General features: G+C 41.8%; 1 protein-coding gene across 5 annotated transcripts in view; it reads right to left on the bottom strand.

Annotated features, from left to right (window-relative positions):
- Positions 1 to 20,046, bottom strand: part of CCDC91 (coiled-coil domain containing 91) — a 127,993-nt gene that overhangs the window by 50,725 nt on the left and 57,222 nt on the right. For all 5 annotated transcript variants that reach the window (XR_015058958.1, XM_085884061.1, XM_085884059.1 and 2 more), the window contains exons 8-10: positions 18,834 to 18,941; positions 8,082 to 8,174; positions 450 to 518 (exon numbers count right to left, since the gene is read on the bottom strand). Coding sequence is in view for 4 of the 5 variants with exons in the window: in XM_085884061.1 (XP_085740187.1) it covers positions 450 to 518; positions 8,082 to 8,174; positions 18,834 to 18,941 (270 nt within the window). In the remaining variant the exon portion in view is untranslated. The remainder of the gene's footprint in view (positions 1 to 449; positions 519 to 8,081; positions 8,175 to 18,833; positions 18,942 to 20,046) is intronic.

The following is a 20,046-nucleotide window of genomic DNA, read 5'->3' as shown; positions in this document are numbered from 1 at the left end:
TAAGTCATAGGCTATCTTTAAACAAAATAACCAAGTGTTATAAACAGATGATACATTTTTTTACTCTTTCATTTTTTAAAAAGGAGGAGTGTTTTTGAAGTCCCTGAAAGGTAAGAAATTGTTTGGAATTGTGACCGTGTTAATGGCCTTGTGCTAAAGGGAGTAAATAAAGGAAGGAAGAAAGGAAGCATCATATGAGAGCGCTGCATTGATAATTTGCCAAAAAATGCAATCACACTGACAGGGTGCTTTTGGCTCCAGTAATTTGAAGAGTTATAAAATAACTGAAGTAATAAATATTAACCAGCATTGCCTGCAAAATAGCTGTCCCGTTTTATAAGCTTCTTTGTCGATATAACAAGGGCTACCTTAATGTTCTTTCAAGTGTGTTTGTAAATATTTTCAACTGTAAAAATAGTTTAAAGAAAAAAAGCAATAACGATACTTACTTGAATTGCAGCTTGAAAGGCTTTTCTGCTTTTCTGCCTTTCTTCAGCCAAAGCAGCATCGATTTTTATCTGCAATCAGAACAAGGATGGTTTCTACACTTCATTCATCAGTGATTACCAATGTATAGGTGTGAAGTATTATGAAGCCAGCCACAAGTTAAAGCGATTCGTCCTTGTGATAATAAACTAAAATTGATTAGACAAATATAGAAATAAGCAGTGATTTAATTACCAGAAGCCAGTGAGAGCACAATCATGTTGCTGCCATTTCCCACAAAAGGACATCCTTCAACCGAATGTATATTCCCTCTAATCCAGCAAAATTAGACGGTTCAGTGAAGAAGTTTACATCGCAAATGTTAAGGAAGGATCAAACTTACAAATAAATTACTTTAATTTTAGTGCATCGTCTTGAGTACAGTACAAACTTTTCTTTCTTTCTTTTTTCTAAAGAGGGGTTTTCAACTTTGACGGTTTGCATATATTAGTAAAAGGAGAAGTGTCCGTCTGTCCGTCCATCCATCCATCCATCCATCCGTGTGTCACACTTCATTCTAAAGGGTTCCTGCTATCACAGAGTAGTAAAAATGGCACCGTTGGAAAGCTTGATTGATTTACTTGGTTGGAAAACTAATAATCTATTGAATTGAAACAACAATTTGGATCCATTTAAAATCACATAAGCCTGATGTAAAAGCCCGTCTTTCGGGGATTGCAAAAGAAGAAGAAGAAACAGGACCACGAGCTTTAATGTAGCGGTTCCTGTTGATGGAGAACAATAAAAATGGTACAGTTGGAAAGCTAATATAATCGATTTACTTGGAACAAAAATGAGTGTCCATTTAATCATAATGATGCCCGTTTTTTATATTAAAAAAACCTTTCCAGGATTGAAGAAGAAGATGATAATGGGAGTTTAATGCAGTGGTTACAATGGTAACATTTATTATTCTACGACAGCAGGAACTCTTTAGGACACGGAAGGAGCACACAAATAACCACAGCCACCAGGATAACAGCAACACCTACTACTAACTACTACTACTACCACGACTACAAAAGATCCATTTTTCACGCGTTTCACTTCATTTTACATCCTCATTGAGATATACAGATAGACATGGAATATGTTTGTGAAGTACAGCATGCTGTCTTTTGATTAAATCAGTCAGCGAAGTGACGGGTAGGCACGGCTAGTAGACATAGTGTGACGGCTGTGGAAATTTGCAATACACCATAAAAGTCCTCAGATCAGTTATGACGCTGTTTATGTGCAGGTAGGTCCTCACCGTTGTTTAAAGGCATTTCTTTATGTTCACCAGGCTGCGACCCTTTGAGATAGCCATTTTTCTTTTTCTATCGTTATTTTGAACCAACCACGTCTCAACCACCTTTACAACAACCACCTTAACCACAACACCATCACAACAACCATGATCACCTCAAGCATCAACCACAACCGAACCACCACCACCAACGTTGCTCTCAACAACCGCTTCACAGCAACCTATACCACAACCCCTCCACCACGACCACACGCGCCTCTCAACAAACCACGCCATCCTCACCACTTTACTCGCAACCACCAACATCGCCTCACCACCTTCTCCACCCCATCAATCACCTAACCACAACGCCAACCACCAGCCACGCCACAACTACAAGCAACCAAACCACAATCCCAAACACCAACGAATAGCATCTGCGAAAGCCAGCGCAACGCGAAGGAAACCAGAGGAGTTCCGATGGTGCGCGGATTTTCCCACCTGTTTTCCTGCGCTTTGGTGTGGGGGAAGTGCGATGCGGGTCAAAGGTCAGAGGTCATGTAAAGGAGGGGTTTCTTTTTGGGGGAATGATTTCCTTGGACCTGAGCCAAGAATGATTTCTCTGCCCCCCCCCCCCGGGTGGCGTGCGGGGAGGGCACGAGAGAGCACGCCCCTTTTTAGAAGCTTCCCGCAGGAGCTGGAAGGGGGCAAATCCGAAAACGGGAAGGAGTCAGGCGTTGGAACCTGAGAAATAAAAGGGTGCACAAGACGCCAGGTTCGGGGGCTTTTTTGTTGTTGGTCATCGAGTCGTATTGTCTCTTTGGGGGAGCTTCGTCTCTTCGTCGCATTGGGGATTGCTGCTGCTCCGTGGTGTTCGAGATCCGGGTGCCTTCCCTCTGGGCGCCAAGTCATGAGGGTTGTGAGCGGTGGTCCAGGGTCGAGGCGCGCACGAGAGGAGAGTGCCGGAGAGAGCTCGCCGACCGTCGCAGCACGAGGGTGCAGGTAACCTGCTACGGTCTCACGGGACCCATTCGGTCTCCCAGGTCCCGTGTCATAAAGACCCAAGTGGTCCAGCCTGACCCCCTTGTTTGTGAGGGGGTCTTTTCTTGTGTTTCTTTGCCTTTGTTTTTGAGTGCATGCTGTGGCGTCGTGTCTATTAAGTAAACCTGTTAAGTGCATGTAATAAAACATTGCCTTCAGTCGGTCGTATTACTTTTGCTTATATTTGCCTGTACATTACATGACTGCCTTGGCGGTATATACCTGCTTAGTGAATAAATGTCCTTGTGTGAAACGTATCCCGTTCGTCGCGTCCTCCTTTCACCACATTGAAAGTGCCATCTTGGATTGCGGAATAAAGAGTAGTGGGTTTTAAACACCCGTTAAAGAGAATCGGATCCGTCGAGGTAGGCGATAACACCGCTCGGTTATCACGGTAGTACGGAACGGACCGCTTAAGCGGTTCGTGTCCCAGGCCGACCTGCGGCGCGGTGCAGCCCTTCGGTATGTTACCCACGCGGGTACTTAGATATATCGACATTCGGCGATTCACCCTATTTCGCGCGGGTAAAATGAGGACTGGGCTATGGTGAGGTTAAACCCCCACCCGTGAATGGTTCCTGGCGGTAGTTCCAGGAGGGTCACGACTGAATTGTCCGACCGGTGGGTGACGCGGCTGCCATTAGAGGTACGTGGCCGCTCGCACGCAGGCAGGCGCGAATTCGTAACAATATTTTGTATTTTTACCTCGGAGGGAAACTCCACCATAGTGTGGGGCCGCCAAGGTTGTGTTTAACAAGCAAAACAATTGCGAACAATGAAAGGTGTTTTCAATGGCAATATTACATTTTTTGGTGGGAAACATTGACAAATGCTTTGCTCATTAATGCAGCGCTAAAGCCTGTAATTAAAAAAAAAATCCCCATGCATTGCTTACAGGGACCTGTGCCAATATGGTCTTTATTTCATATTGTTACTTCATAAATGGTGTGGTTAATTTGGCATTGTTACTTCATAAACGGTGCGTTTTTATTTCTGAATGTAACTTCATAAATGGTGCGTTGTATTTTTTATCCAGAAGACAATGTTATTGTGCTGTATCGAGAACTGTCATGATGGTACTACACTATCCATTTGGCTGGTGAGGATGTAGGTTGACAAATGCACCAATTGCCTGCCTTCTGTGTAGTGAAACATTGAGGCATGTTTGTATCTCTTGCCCCAATTTGATAAACCACAGTTTGTATGAGTAGTTTACTCATGGTTTTAGTACAACCGTCTCCTTTGTGTTCTTAGCATGTTCCATGCAGACCCACAGTTTGTATGAGTAGTTTACTCATGGTTTTAGTACAACCGTCTCCTTTGTGTTCTTAGCATGTTCCATGCAGACTTAAGCGTACAGCACCTGCAGTTTATGAAAGTAAGGGGTAGGGTGCACAGAAATCTGTGCTGTACAACGTACATTCAACTCCTCGTCTCGTAAAGCAGCTGTTTGTTAATGTTAGAAGCATCCTGGATGCAAGATGGGCCATTTATTTAGTGCATACATGATATTTAAAAAGGTCTCAAATATAAATGGTTTGCAACAATGATCAGTACACAGAACACGTGTTTGTTGTTGCACTGAGAGAGTTGCATGTCCACAGAACATGTTGCACTGAGAATCCACCATCGATAGAAATGTGAATTTTTATTTCAGGGGCAGGAAGGATAATGGAAGTCTGCTAGTATGTCCCTGTAAATTGGGCTCTCGGCATATGCTAGACTTGTGAATTGATTGCATAAAGAATGAGAGTTCATAGAACACCTTTCCCAATGCTGTCCTGAGAAGCAAGGACATGGGCAGGATCTACGAGCAGCAAATTTGATTGGTCGTGACGACGTAAGATGCCATTATATTTTGTCCAAGTACTGCTAAACAGAAGGGTGTTAAAAGTGATAAATAGGTGATTTGTGTTCTACAGTGTTCAAGTATATAATTAAATTGAAATAAAATGAAGATTTTAAAGGTCGAAGAAAAATAATTCCAGAAGTTTACTGCTGTATGGTTTGTTTCTGCTATTAGCGCCCCCAATTTTGAATGGTACCACAGAATTTTACACCCCTAGGAGTAGAAAACCAGCATTTAGGGGGTTTTGAGTGTTTTTTTTCTTCCTGCACCACAAATTTCCGAGCTGTACAGCCAATGTCCGAGACTCCAAGGTGTATTTGGGAGCCGGCTGGAACTTTTGGAATTAAACTTTGCATCAATAATGGGAGTTGGGAGTATGTGGGATACATCAATAGGAGTTAAAAGTATGTGGGATTGACATTTGACCTTGACCTAATTTTAAGGTCATGCCCGAACTATATACATTTAAACATTTTTCACCATAACTCGACTAAGGTTCGTTTGATCAAAACAAAACTTCCCTGTTTTGATAGCCAAGAGCAATGTGCATTTATGTTTAACTTACATCATACCCCTTCAGGTGAAAGTTCAAGGTATTACACTACTATGAGTACGAAATCACCATTTAGGTTTTTCTCCCATTTTTTTTATGCCAATGTACAAGAACTTTCGGAATGAAATTTTGCTTCAATAACAGGAATACAAAGTATGTGGGGTTGACAATTGTTTTGACCTTGACCTATTTCAGGTCATGACCCCAATTATAAACATTTTAACAGTTTCCATCATAACTCGACTAAGGTTTGTCTAATGAGAACAAAATTGCCCTCTGAGAACAAGGCACATTTATGCTAAATTTACATCATACCCCTCTGGGTTAAAGGTCAAGGTCAAATGGTGGTCTTAAAAAAAAAAAAAAAAAAAAAAAAAACGGGTAATTTTTTTGTCATCGCTCAATTTTTCCATTGCAGAATCTCAAAAACTGCTTGGCCTTCCAAGATGTTTTTACATCATAGTGTATCTGCACTAAAGTTGTGCACCGGATATTTGATTAGTGTCCTTGACCGACTTTGATCAGATTGTGACCGAATTAACAAAAAACACCTTTTTGATCACATATTTTTAAAAATTCCGCTCAAATTTTCATGATGTTGAGTTTTATGGATAGATTGTATATGAGGAAACATTTTATTAACTTACACTCTATCCCTAAATGTTGAAGGTCAAGGTCATATGCTGGTCCAAAAAAAAAAAGGTCATCATTGGATCATGGGCCAAGGGTAAGTCGCAGGCGATCGCCAAAGGTAACCCTCTCCCGGCTTACCTTTTGGTGATCGCTTCGTAATCGCAGATATTTAGTTTACAGTATTTTTGTATCAACGATGGCACCATGTTGTGCATCAAACAGTACAAAGGTGTTGAGTCACAAATATAGTGTCCTTGACCTACTTTGATCAGATTGTGACCGAATTAACAAAAAACACCTTTTTGATCACATATTTTTAAAAATTCCGCTCAAATTTTCATGATGTTGAGTTTTATGGATAGATTGTATATGAGGAAACATTTTATTAACTTATACTCTATCCCTAAATGTTGAAGGTCAAGGTCATATGCTGGTCCAAAAAAAAAAAGGTCATCATTGGATCATGGGCCAAGGGTAAGTCGCAGGCGATCGCCAAAGGTAACCCTCTCCCGGCTTACCTTTTGGTGATCGCTTCGTAATCGCAGATATTTAGTTTACAGTATTTTTCTATCAACGATGGCACCATGTTGTGCATCAAACAGTACAAAGGTGTTGAGTCACAAATATATCAGTACAGCATGTGGCAGTGTTCGCTTGAGGCTGAATGTAACTTTAATCTTTCATAAATTTTACGAGACTTCTAAAAACTATAAGGGTTACAGTCACTGCAAATATTGTTTTGGCTGAAGGTTGGAGTTCTTGGCGACACTCCTTAAATGTTACTATGACATTTATTAACCTAATTATAACAAACAACAATGTAAGGTTGTGCTATATTTTAACAGGGATTTAAAAACATATGCTGAATAAGTTTTTGAAGAAGTCCTTCACAAAGAACCCCCATAATAACAAAGCAAAAAAAAAAACTTCGTGCCTTGGATTTTTTTCTATGTGGAGGTTTTACTGTATCTATAACAACCCCGTGCATGCGAAGCGAAAAACGGGATAAAGCAGCTGGTTCACTTTGTCTGTCTGTCTGTCTGTCTGTCTGTCTGTCTGTCTGTCTGTCTGTCTGTCTGTCTGTCTGTCTGTCTGTCTGTCTGTCTGTCTGTCTGTCTGTCTGTCTGTCTGTCTGTCTGTCTGTCTGTCTGTCTGTCTGTCCACAAACCTCAGTTTATGATTGAGGAACAACTTAATTCCAATTTCATGTTATATTTTGAACATGAATCGGAAAACAAACCTGTAATTACACAGTACTTTGGCTCTGAATTTGTCCCGAACACACATGCGCAGAGAGGCGTGAGATAATTTCTTTAGTCTGTCTTCCTGTCTGCCGGAAAATCATTCCAAACAGGAAACTTACTGTTTTTAGCGACATCATTAAGGACACAAACAACAGGCATGAATAACTAATGTAACGTGTTATATAAGGTGGTGCAAAAGTGCCTCAATGGTGGTAAACTTCCATTTTTTTTTTCTCCAACCTTTAAAATCTTTATTTCATTTCAATTCAATCATATACTTGAACACTACAGAACACAAATAGTCTTATCAGCACTTTCAAAAACCTTTCATTTAGCAGTACTTGATTGAGAGGTGTATTTATTGTTGTTTTGTTTGTTTTTTGACTTCTATTCATTCTTCAATCTGCTGGATGGAATGAGTTGAAAAATGGTGGCTGTACTTGGGGTGTGCAGTGAAAGGTTGAAGGTGGAAAAAAAATATCGAACTTTCAGAAGCGGGAACATTACAAGAACTTAACTGCTGCATGGAATGAATAGAAAATCGGTGGTTGTACTCACAGGGCACACAGGAAGGTTTTTGGGGGTAAACAAAAAATAATAATAATAATAATAATAATAATAATAATCCCTTCAAGAGAGGTGGGAGAACCCAACTTTTTTCGATGTAAATGCATACAATATAGCACAACTTGGTGGAAGCCGGTATTCTGATCCGGATGTACCATACTCTGTTACAGATCGTTGGTTCTGTGAAGCAGTTTCTGGGCCAGGGATCATGCTGGGCAGTTTGTCATCCCTCTCCCAGCAGTAGTTTGGACAGGAATTTGGAATTTGAATCCAGTATTGCAAGTCATAAATCAAATATAAGGGAATTAACCCATCCATAATGACAATAAAACTTCACAATGACACCTTATTAAAAGGCAAGGATGACCTTGCAAAGAGGTGGAAAGACATTAAAGTTAAGTGCACTTTTGTTGTAACAAGCAGAACTTGATAGTTATGACTAAACTATTCTTAGTTATCATAGTTGTCAAAAAGCCTCACCTGAAACTCCTCACTTTGCTTTTCCAAGCATTTCTCAGTGTTGGCCCAACACGACTCACGCTCCTTCTCCAACATGTCTTGCAGCCGAAGGTGCTGCAAGGCATATCCGCAACTCAAATGTAACACATGGATCATAAGTACGGACCAATAGTGCCAGCTTTGAGATGAGAAATGGACATTCTGCTGTGGGATTTATTGCATGCCTCAGCAAAATATTTTCTTTATACATCCATGTGTAATTGAAGTTTAAATTCACAGATTTATTCAGTGAAAAACAGTTTTTTTTACCAAACTTTAATTCGAGATTTGAGGATTTTGCACATTTATGAAAGTAGGTTGCTGAACAAAAAAATAAAAAAATGAACCAATGTCACCCCCAGGGTGACCAGTATCTTGCTAAAATGTGAACATGAGTGACTTATTTAAGGTCACACTGAGGTGAACAGAACTGCTATCCACTAGGAGTGACTCCTTGAGGAATATCTGCCTACGAGAGATTCCGATGATAATCGTTTTACAGAGTGACCATGAACAATACGTGTTTGCCTCATAACATTACCCAATGACGTCATAATGGCTAAAGCTTGACATATCTAGAAAACAATCATCGAGGACGTCAATTTGAGGTACTACAGGATATGGTTCCTAAAACTTAAAAATTTGACTTTGGGGTCAAATATGTTCGACCTCAGGCGCTAACCCTGAAGGTCAAGGTCGATCACAAACAAACACTAATAAACTGAGCGCTAAGCCATTTACTACATTCCCACAAAGTTTGGAGATGATTCGATGAAAATTAGTCAAAAAGAAGGGTTTCATCGAACTCCATAATTGACTTCAAAGTGATCTTGACATTTCACCTTGACTTTGACCATTAAGTGCACTGAAAAGTTTTCCAAAAAAACAACCATATATGAACCTACAAGAGTTTCCAATGAGAACTTTGCTATACAGAGTGACCTAAACAAGAGTTTCTGATGTGAACTAAATCAATGCAAAATACATGAAAAATGCAGTTTTTCGTCATAACATCGTCAAATGACATCACATCGTCAAAATAGTTGTACGTTTAGAAAGCCCTCATTAAGGGCTTTAATTTGAGGTACCACTCGATATGGTAACTGAAACTTGAAAATTTGACCTTAGGGTTAAAAAAGAATGACCTTTCGGTTGATCTTGAAGGTCAAGGCCGATTAACATCAAAAATTAATCAGCTGAGCGCCATACCACACCCTATATATCCACCAAGGTTGGAGATCCTTCGATCAACGTTACTTAAAAATTAAGGGTTTCGTCGATCTTGATTATTGACCTTTTTGTGACCTTGACCTTTATATTTTCGTACAGTTAATGGTATCTCTCCAGGACCGTTGTACATGAAATATCAAGAGATTTTGATGAGAACTGAGGAAATAAAATTTTCATGAAAAATCCGTTTTTTCTCAGTGTCTTTTTTGAGACGCTTTCAGATGAGGTATTACTCGATATGGTATCTAAGATTTCAAAATTTGAGCTTGGGGTCAAAAACTTTCGACCTCCAGCGCTAACCATGAAGGTCAAGGCCGCCACCAAAAATTAATCAGCTGAGCACCAGACCATGAACTACATTCCCATGAAGTTTGAAGACGATCTGATCAAAATTACTCAAAAAATAAGGGTTTCGTTGACTCCCCTGATTTGCGACAAAGTGACCTTGAAAATTATATGCGCTGAAAGGGACCTCTATAGGACTCTGATATGCGAAGTTACAAAAATTTCCAATGATAACTGTGCTCTGCAGAGTGATCGATACGTGATTACAGACAACAACAAAAAAATAAAAATAAAAATAAAAACATACAAGCTGACTAACATATCTTGCAAAAATTTCGTTTTGGCAAGATAACAAGGCTCTTCGCACAGTGCAGTGAGGTTTGAGTTGTGCTGTGCAATGTGAGTGGCAACAATCATCCATCAGCAAGTTGCTCATAATGAAAGCATGTTTGCAGCATGTGATCAGCATTAAAGTTTGAAAGTCTCGTTTTTATTTCCAAATTCTTGAAGGATCAGGTTTGATTGGTCACAAGAAATATTTTTAATGAAGAATGCAAAGATCTTGTTTATTAACCACTATTTTCAAACATCAGTCAGTTGGTTCATCCCACTCTATGGACACTGTCGGTGCTGCCAAAGCAGACTTCTTGCAAGGATTACACATAACAGCAGTCAATGGAGGGAGGTATTCAGGGTGAAGGCAATAAATCATCTCCAAAACAAAAGACATGATAGGATCCTTTAATGCCCACCAATTCCCACCCGAGAGACAGCACACTTGGCATGTAATAACTCGTCTGCGAAACAATGACCTAACAGTTTATACCAGTCGAGAAACGAAGTGAGGCTAGACAGCTGAAAGGAATATGCAAGATATCTGCACAATTCTGATTTTCAAACATAAAAAAGGTAAAAACTACAGCAACACTCGGAAGAGCACATATACCTCCGCCAGGCTGAACAGTTTACGTTTTGTATCTCAATGATAGGCCGGATCTAGATCCGAACATGAACCAAAATCTAATGGGTTTCTTCTTGTCACCGAACCAGCTCATCCACCTAGTTTTGTCATAACTCATCCACAACATTTTGAAACACCGTGATATATATATATATATATATATATATATATATATATATATATATATATATATATATATATATATATATATATATATATATACGCAAAAGAAACTTACCACCTTTTAAACCTTTAAATATATATCAACAATAACACTGCGTGTAGTAAATGTGTGAACTTATTTGTGGACAATAGTGTCCTCACTGTCAGACAAAAAGGCCACGGATGGTCACTTGAACCTTCAATGGTCACTTCATAGCACAGCTGTTGAACAGCCGTTTTGACTGTCAGTGATTAGCCAAGGGGTACGGGATGATTTTAATGAGCTGTATGTGATGTCTTGATATTGGCTTTAAAAAGGCCAGTGCAAAATGGGCATTTCAATCAACATGCCACGATTGGCAAGGGATCAACGGCAGTGTGCCTTGGGCATGCTGCAAGGTGGACTGAGCTACCGTGAGGTGGCACGTCGCCTTGGCTGTTCACACCAGACGATATCGGTCCTGGTGGACAGAGACACCCTCCACAACTCTGCAGATGACAGACCTCGATCAGGGAGGCCAAGAGTTGGGCAGAGCTGCTTCAGACATTGAGGACTGAGTGGGACAGAATCCAGCAGCAATCCATCCAAAGACTGGTAGGCAGTATGCACCGACGATGCACTGCCTGTATCCAAAACAATGGTGGCCACACACACTATTGAAAGGGGACTGACATTGCACCCTGTGCTGATCTGTACTGTAGAACAAACTGATGAGATGGTGTATCTTCGTCAAAAACTTGACATGTCATCAATAAAATGCCAATGTTTCAATTAGCAATTGTTGGTTTGTTTTATTTTGAACTGTTACAATTTTATTACATTTCAAACAAGTGGTAAGTTTCTTTTGCGTTTCAGTATGTATGTATGTATGTGTGTGTGTGTGTGTGTGTGTGTGTGTGTGTGTGTGTGTGTGTGTGTGTGTGTGTGTGTGTGTGTGTGTGTGTGTGTGTGTGTGTGTGTGTGTGTGTGTGTGTGTGTGTGTGTGTGTGTGTGTGTGTGTGTGTGTGTGTGTGTGTGTGTGTGTGTGTGTGTGTGTGTGTGTATATATATATATATATATATATATATATATATATATATATATATATATATATATATATATATATATATATATATATATATATATCGTTTTTGGCCCCATCTCTCAATGGTGAAGAATCACTTTGAAAATTCTCGAATCTGGAACTTCACCAAAATTGAATCAATCCTTTCTTGTCACACACCCAACCTTTCCACCAAGTTTTGTCCGAATTCGTCCATAAAGTTGAGATATTGTGCTATGTACAATGGTCTGCAAAAATATTCACCCTGTTCCAATAATGCCATGTTTAGATGAATTACAAATGATGTACAAAATTTTTTTTCCAAATTAAATTTTTATTCATAACTCTCTCTCTCTCCGTCGAGTGCAGCGTGTGGCTGCTGGTTGCATCATTGGTTGGGATGTGGCTATGCCGCTGATGCAGTGTCCCCCTTACCAGTGCACTGGTACTCATTTTGCAGACCTCAGAAGGATGACAGGCTGAGTCAACCTCCTGGTGTATTAATTCAGCGGCCCAACGGGGCTTGAACTCAGGACCCTAGGATCCCAAGCCACCACCCGAACCACTGAGCCAATACCAGGCTTATTCATAACTGAAGAGATCAAACGAAACACTGTTACCGTTGAAAGAGGTTACATGTCAGGAATACCTGAAAAAAAAAACATGTACAAATCAAAATTCACTGGTTGTAAAAGTATTTGGCCCCTTAGGTCAGTACTTGGTGGAAGCACCTTTTGTAGCAATGACTGCTACGAGTCTTTTTGGGTAGGTCTCTACCAGCTTTGCACAGTGAGATGGTGAAATCATTCATTCTTCATGTGAAAATAGCTCGAGTTCTGCCAACTTTGATGGGGATCATCGATGGACTGTAATCTTCAAGTCTCACCATAAATGTTCAATTGGGTGCAAGTCAGGACTTTGACTGGGCCGCTCAAGAACATCCTTCGACCAGCCAGCTAGCCACATGTCTTATCAGTAGCATACAGTAGCCCATCTTTTAAAGAGTCTCAACAACTCTCTACATCCTCTCCCACAATAGGGTTTCCAGGATTCATTTCCAAAAGTTTCCAATAAGATATGTTCCTTTACCTTCTGATCTCTTAGTTTCCATAAGCTTCTCCTTGGGACATAAGGTTTCCTCTTTTCCCCACTCCAACTTAACTCTACATCACACACTAACAGCCGATGTTGTAAGGCACATTGTTCTCCACCTATTGTTTTCAGATCCTTAACCAACTTACTATCTAATCTCCTAACTAGAAAGTAGTCTATCTGACTCTTTATACCTCCCGACTGACAAGTGATCAGTCTGCTCAACCTCTTCTTCAACATTGTGTTGCAGACGACCATATCGAAAGCATCCCCAAACTCAAGTATTCTTTCACCTTCAGTGTTTCTAACTCCGAAACCTGACCCACCATGCACACCCTCATATCCTTCTGGCAACTCTCCAAGATGTCCATTCAAATACCCTCCCATCACAGCTTCTCTCTCGCTAATCCCTGAAACAACGTGCACCAGTGTGCCCAAAAACTCATCCTTCTCCTCCTCACTTAATCCTATCTGTGGAGCATATGTTGATACTACTGTTAATATACGCTTGTCAAACAACAGCTTTAGAACTATAACTCTTGTGTTTACCCTCATAACCTCCAACACCCTCTACACCCACTTCTCAGCCACCATAATCCCAACACCACCAATTCCAGAGTCAAAACCTATCCAAAATAATTTGTACCCATAATTTCCACCTGTGACCATTCTCACAGCACCTCCCCTCCACCTTGTTTCTTGTCCACAGCATACATCCACTCTTCCGTGGCTCAAATTTTCCACTATCTCAACAGATCTATCTACCATGCAGAGTACCAACTTTCAGACGAGCAAATCTAATACCGATCTTGTCATGCTGAGTGGGTGCTTTATGAATGACAAGTTTGCTCCCATTTGTAATTTGTACAGCCATAGATTTCAAAGAGGAGGAAAGTGAGGGAACCTGAGTATGAGTGAGGGAACCGGAAAGTGGGCCTAGCCTTTGTCTAAAGAGACATACCCAACAAGGCAGCAGGGGGATTTGCAGTCAAAGTTTCCTTCTCCGAGGTGGACTGCCTATCATAGGCCATCAGCAATGGCTCAGGAAGTCCCTCAAAATCAAGTTTCGTTCCACTCATCGGGGGGGGGGGGGGGTAGACAAAACCTTGATGATATGATAGTATATATCCAAATACATATGCATACAAAAGTTCTCCACTCAAATATCTGCAGTTATTGTGTATTTTCATTTTGAAAATCGATGCATTCCCTGCGCTCTCATTTGAATTTTCTCCACTCGGATCACGTGTGGACCAGGTGACGGCTGACATTGTATGCAAATTTCGTCAGACTGTCATGTGACTAGCTAAGTTGTCCAAGACGGCAGCTTCCTGCAGGGAGGAAATCACCAGCAGCTGATCGGCGATTTATCGGTAATTTTTGATGAATATGGCCAGTGAGGACGCTCCCCAGTGTATTATTCACCAGGACAATGGAGCGAACGAAGAAGTCAAACGTTTTTTTACCTCTGTAAGATGGGATAAATGGAAAGAAAGTGTCAACAAATGGCTCGTCTTAGACGGTCACGAACGATGTTTAGCCGAGAGTGCCGGCGCGGGAGAACTAACCATTGTGCAACGCCAGCGCATCGACCCATCGAATGAATGCCATTGACCCTGCCTCGGACAGCTTTATATATTGCCAGTTAGCCACGGCCAGACATTACATGCATACGACCGGTGGAGCAGACAACTCGGCAGTCGAACCGGCGCTGATCGACACTTGAGGCGCACCCAGTCAGCGCGAGGATTGACTTTGCCGCATCGCTAGTCGTGCGGCGTCTTCGTCTGGAAAGAGCAACCCTCGCCTTGCCATCGTCAGGGAGGCCTTGGGCCAGCCCCGCAGGGTTGAGTCGATATAACGGGGCGCTGGGCGGTATCATGTGTCGTGGAGAGTTGATTCAATTATATTTATATATTTTACACCCATGTAGTTCGGCTCTCGTGTTGAGGATGTTCCAGACCTCACGGGGTGGGGACCCAGCCTCCTTACCCGTCACCGCATCAGCCCCTAGACGGCCCCGACTAGTACAATAGGGAAAGCGGGGTAACCTAATTTTGACTTTTCGTGGGAGTTGCAGGTATGCAACATGTCCAGCAATGTTCGATGCAGAGCGCAGTTTTTTTGGCGATGGTTCATACATGCAATCATCAACAATCGCAGAGTCATCATGCATGGTTTGTGAACAACGTTTCTCAGCCCCACGTATTCTTTTTGCATTGATGAAGCGACGGTAGCAAGTGTCGTGATAGCCCAGATGACTAGGGATTTCTTCACACTCAATATACACTCGTGCACTCTCGGCTAAACGTTGTTCGTGAACGTCTAAGACGAGCCATTTGTTGACACTTTCTCTCCAATTTTCCCATCTTACAGAGGTAAAACGTTTGACTTCTTCGTTCACGCCATTGTTCTGGTGAATAATACACTTGGGGAGTGTCCTCACTGGCCATATTCATCAAAAATTACCGATAAATCGCCGATGAGCTGCCGGTGATTTTCTCCGTGTAGGAAGCTGCCATCTTGGACAACTTAGCTGGTCACATGACAGTCTCATACCTGCCAACCCTTTTTGAAGGAAAAGCGACAGGCTGGCGTGCGACGCAGTGGCACGCGTCCCCAGGGGGGTCCGGGGGCATGCCCCCCTGGAATATTTTCAAAAAAATGAAGCAAAATGGTGCAATCTCCTGCATTTTGAAACCACAGTAAGCTGAAATATAAACATATTTTTAGAGTGAAAAAGAGAAAATTTAACATGGTTGATCTACTCACCAATCTTTATTTTTCTAAGACATCATGATCATCAGTCACGTTTCCATAAATTACTCACTGCCCAAACTCTACATGTATGTGCCCATACATGTACACAAGAGTTCACATAAACTCACTGATACATCTTTATGAATGAAATGACTGGCCACTCTGATTTCATAACATAGTTACAGTTTCACACGTATTTACAGTTTTCAGGTTTGAACAGTTAAGATGCACATTTAGCTATTCAGAGCCTGGTCGGTGGCAGATTTGGCCTTCTTAAGAAGGTCGGCATCTGGCTTCCATGAGAAGCAGCTGACTCCATCCGGCTTAAAGATGTTAATCTTCCCTGCCAGCAAACCACACAGAGTGTTTCTGATGCCATGGCTGTCCTCGTACACGCTTGACTTGGCGTGACCTTCCTTACCGCGTCCCAAAGTGCTCCTCTGATCAGATGTCATTTTCTTGACCTTGCTGGGACTCACAGTAGGCGTTACTGTGAGGGATCAGCAGGACGTGTTTGGCCAGTCTACAGAGCGATGGGTAAATGGGCTGGCTGGTGCCAGTGGCAGGGTCCGTCAGCTTCTCCATGGCTGCCCAAAACACATCCACCCTCTCATCTGGGTCATATGCTGGCAGGGTGACATCTGACTGATATGTGCACAACTCTCTGTTCTCTTCTGGGGCAACAGATGCAGGGAGCTGTTCAACCAGTGTAAGTAGGCTCTGCATGGAAGCTGTCTTGGAGGAGGCTGGGTCCACGATGACCGCATTCCTGATTAAAGGGTCCTGGAATGGGAATTTGTCCGTCATGTAGGTCAAGGAACCAACGTAGAACATTCGGACCTCTGCTCTGAATTTCGTCACTCCACTGGTCCCCTCTCGGGCATTCTTCACAATGAGCTGCATTGCCTGGAAACCGACAAATAGCAACCTGTTCGACCTCTGGTTGTCCTGTTCAGTGACAGCTTGTATCCTAACAGCTTGCATCCCCCATGACTGATGGAGAAGTCTGATCGACACATATCACAAAAGGCATGTTCGTCTCCCTTACGCGAAGCCTTGATACACTTGAACTCTGTTGTCCAACTTGGCTTAAACTTGTTGACCCAGCGTGGGGGTGGTTTTTTTCTTTTCTGCTGTTTGCATTGTTGTCGTGCACTGAAGCGATGAGTACTCTCTGTTAACTGCAGTCTTTGATCATGAATGGAAAATGGCGCGTTGTCTTGAAATGAATGCCCGCTGTTTCCTGTCGTCCCATTGGTCATGCTTAGTTTGGAAGCAATAACCAATCGCTGACGAGATAAGAAATCAAGGTCAGGCACAAGTTTTGTAGAATGTAGAAGCAGCCGCGTGTAATACGATCTTGGCAGTGAGAAACGAATGCAAAACTGAAAAAACACAACTATTTATTTTTCCAATAACAATTTCCAAATGCGGTATGTCTGGCTAATAAAAATCGGTATGCGTTGGGAGCTATAGAAAATCGGTAGGCAACCACGTGAATTGGTAGGGTTGGTAGGTACGCAGTCTGACGTAATTTGCAAACGATGTCAGCCGATCTATTGGCTGTCGAGGTGTCACATGGCTCACACGTGATCCGAGTGGAGAAAATTCAAATGAGAGCGCAGGGAATGCATTGATTTTCAAGATGAAAATACACAATAACTGCAGCTATTTGAGTGGAGAACTTTTGGATACATACTATCATATTATCAAGGTTTTGTCTACCCCCCCTACCTCCCCCCCCCCGATGAGTGGAACGAAACTGCACGATACAGCTTACGGCTGATGGCCTAATCAAGGCTAAAGAGAGTTCATAGAACACCTGTTCATACCTGCCCGAACTAGAGAGATCATAGAACACATTACCCAGCACAGTCTTGAGAAAAAGGAGGTGGGACTCTTTTGGAATTTGGACGAGGGAATTTTGCCAATGTACTGCTAAACGAAAGCTTTTTGTAACTGCAAACAAGGTGATTTGTGTTCTGCAGAGTTCAAATATATAATTCCACTGAAATAAAAGTTTTAAAGGTTGTAAAAAGAAACTGAATGTGAAGTATGTTAACATTCAAATAAACATGACAATAAAATAAATACGGTATAAAACAAACAAAAACATAACACCTTATCAATTTATTCCAAAACAGTGAGGTGGGTGAGGGTAAACATATTACGCACTCTGTCATAAATATAAACCACAAGACTTAGCTCAGGATGATGACGCTGTAAGAGGGGGAGGGTGGAGGTGAGAAAGATGTGGATGTAGAACCTGCGATGGCTGTTGGATCATCCGGAGCATGACGAAGTTGCCTGCTGCAATGCCACATAGAAGGTGATTAAGACGACCCTTAGACACCTTGACCCGGAGCAGATCTTTCCTGCTTGGAGAGGAAGGTACGAGATGGCATCCTCTTCCAAAATAATCCCATCTCTCCAGCATTAAAAACCTGCTCCGGCATAAATCCCATCACGTCGATTCGTTCCACGAGCTGCGGTGGGTGGTTTTCGCACCTTCATGATCTGCCATGGTTGAACCAGACCTTCGGCCCCGGGTGCCTCGTGGAAATGTTGATAAATCTGCAATGATTTCTCCGGTATCATTGGTCCACTCAAAGGCTTTTTTTTCTGTTTGGTCCTCAATCCAAACATCAAGCACTTTTTCCATCCTTTCAATAAGCGGATCACGGGACTGGAATGAGACGTTTGCGCTATGCTGGCAGGAACCCTTGCACGGATATTTGACTCACTTTTACCACACAGTTGATTCATTGATCCTGAAATGGTGGCCCACAGATGCCACACTTTGACCTCTTGCCAACCTATCTAACAACTCGATTTTTTTTGCACAATGTCTTAAAATATCCGTCTTCTCGTAAGGAAAAAAAAAATTCTACAGAGGTTTTATTCTTTTAAAGAAAAATCTTCTTGTGTCATCTCCCCAAGAAAGTTGTCATATTTTGAGGTTTTCTTTCCTATTAAAATAGGAAAATCCTTTTTAGCAAGCAGTATATAATCTACAGCTCATGTTCAATCCCAGTACTTTTTAATAATTGTACTGGAGAGCAGTTCGTAATATCATTTTTCATGACTTCGTGCTTTTGCCATGCTTTCACCTCTTCACAATTGCATTACTTCGATGGACATTTCAAAAACATCCCAGCAGGTTAGCTAGCATGGTCAAGAGTAGACCTCGAGATGTTTACCTGTGCTTCAAGAAGATCCTGACAAGACTTCGTCTGCCTCTCCACAGCTGCTGTCACTTTCAGTTCACTAACTTCACTCTGTCGTTGCACTTCAGCTGCACACAAAGCCTGGAAAAGAAACTGTGTGGTTTAGTTATACTTGCAGAGCTCCTTACACGAGTTGCCAGTTTAAAGTTTGTTTTTTTTTAAACACTGACATAATAATTAAAGCATGATGCAATGAAAGTCAAGACTCAAATATTACGAGTTCAGGAATACCGATTTCCTCGTTTCGGAGGGAAAAATATAATGACATATATCGCTGGTGGAGGAGACCCATGAGCAGTGATAATTTTACCATCAGACAGCAGTCGCAGATCTGCAGCCTCGATGCTGGAGGTAGCCATTGCCCAGAGGATATCTTGGTACTTAATGCTGCAATATTTCAAATAAACATCATTATGAATTTACTGCTGCTCTCTCTCTCTCTCTCTCTTTCTCATCTGCTCATGAAAATGCAGCGCAGAGTACAGCGTTTGTTCATTGCAGGTATGATTATGGCAGCTTCACCTGCAATATTTCAGCATCATTACTGTATCTTCAGCTTATCACGTCAAACTCATCATATACTTCCAGTGGTGAGGATAAGGGGAGGGGTGAAGGAGGATAAAGGGAGACCTATTTGTTATTAATCTGCTTCTACTCACTGGTATTTCAATGATGCCTTGAATCGTACAGTAATTTGAGAAGTGTGTTTGTTTGACTTCTGTGCAATCCTGAATCAATGGACAGAATGAGTTGAAAACTGGTGGATGTACTCGGGGGTGTGCAACAGAGGATTTAGGATATAAACAAAATTGTCACAGGGGTTTAAGGTGAGGTGTGGCAGAGTGCGGGAGGGTGGGGGGGGGGCGGACCACGACAATTCCCTCCATGTACAGGTAAATGTGTTTGGCATAACGCCACTCCTGGCGGTTGGGGGTATTGCAAGCTGTATTAAAATACAGTAAACCCTTAAATTTGGTGGGTTTTGACTTATCGTGGCAACCTCTATATGTACCGATTTCGGTTCGCAGAGTTTCATTTCAACCTATCACGTTTTTTTTAGGCTAAGTTGTGATGGTTTTCTCACAACCACAAGCCTTTTGTTCATTGGCATGCACCATTAATAATGGAATGGCACCGAAGGGTAAAACAATAGACAAAAGTGATTCCATTAATTTTATTTATTCGC

The sequence above is a fragment of the Eptatretus burgeri genome, chromosome 6 (genome assembly GCF_056783735.1).
Source record: "Eptatretus burgeri isolate ZD-2024b chromosome 6, Ebu_testis_v1, whole genome shotgun sequence".
Taxonomy (NCBI): domain Eukaryota; kingdom Metazoa; phylum Chordata; class Myxini; order Myxiniformes; family Myxinidae; genus Eptatretus; species Eptatretus burgeri.
Note: the sequence above shows the minus strand (reverse complement) of the source record. Positions and strands in the feature narration are given on the sequence as shown.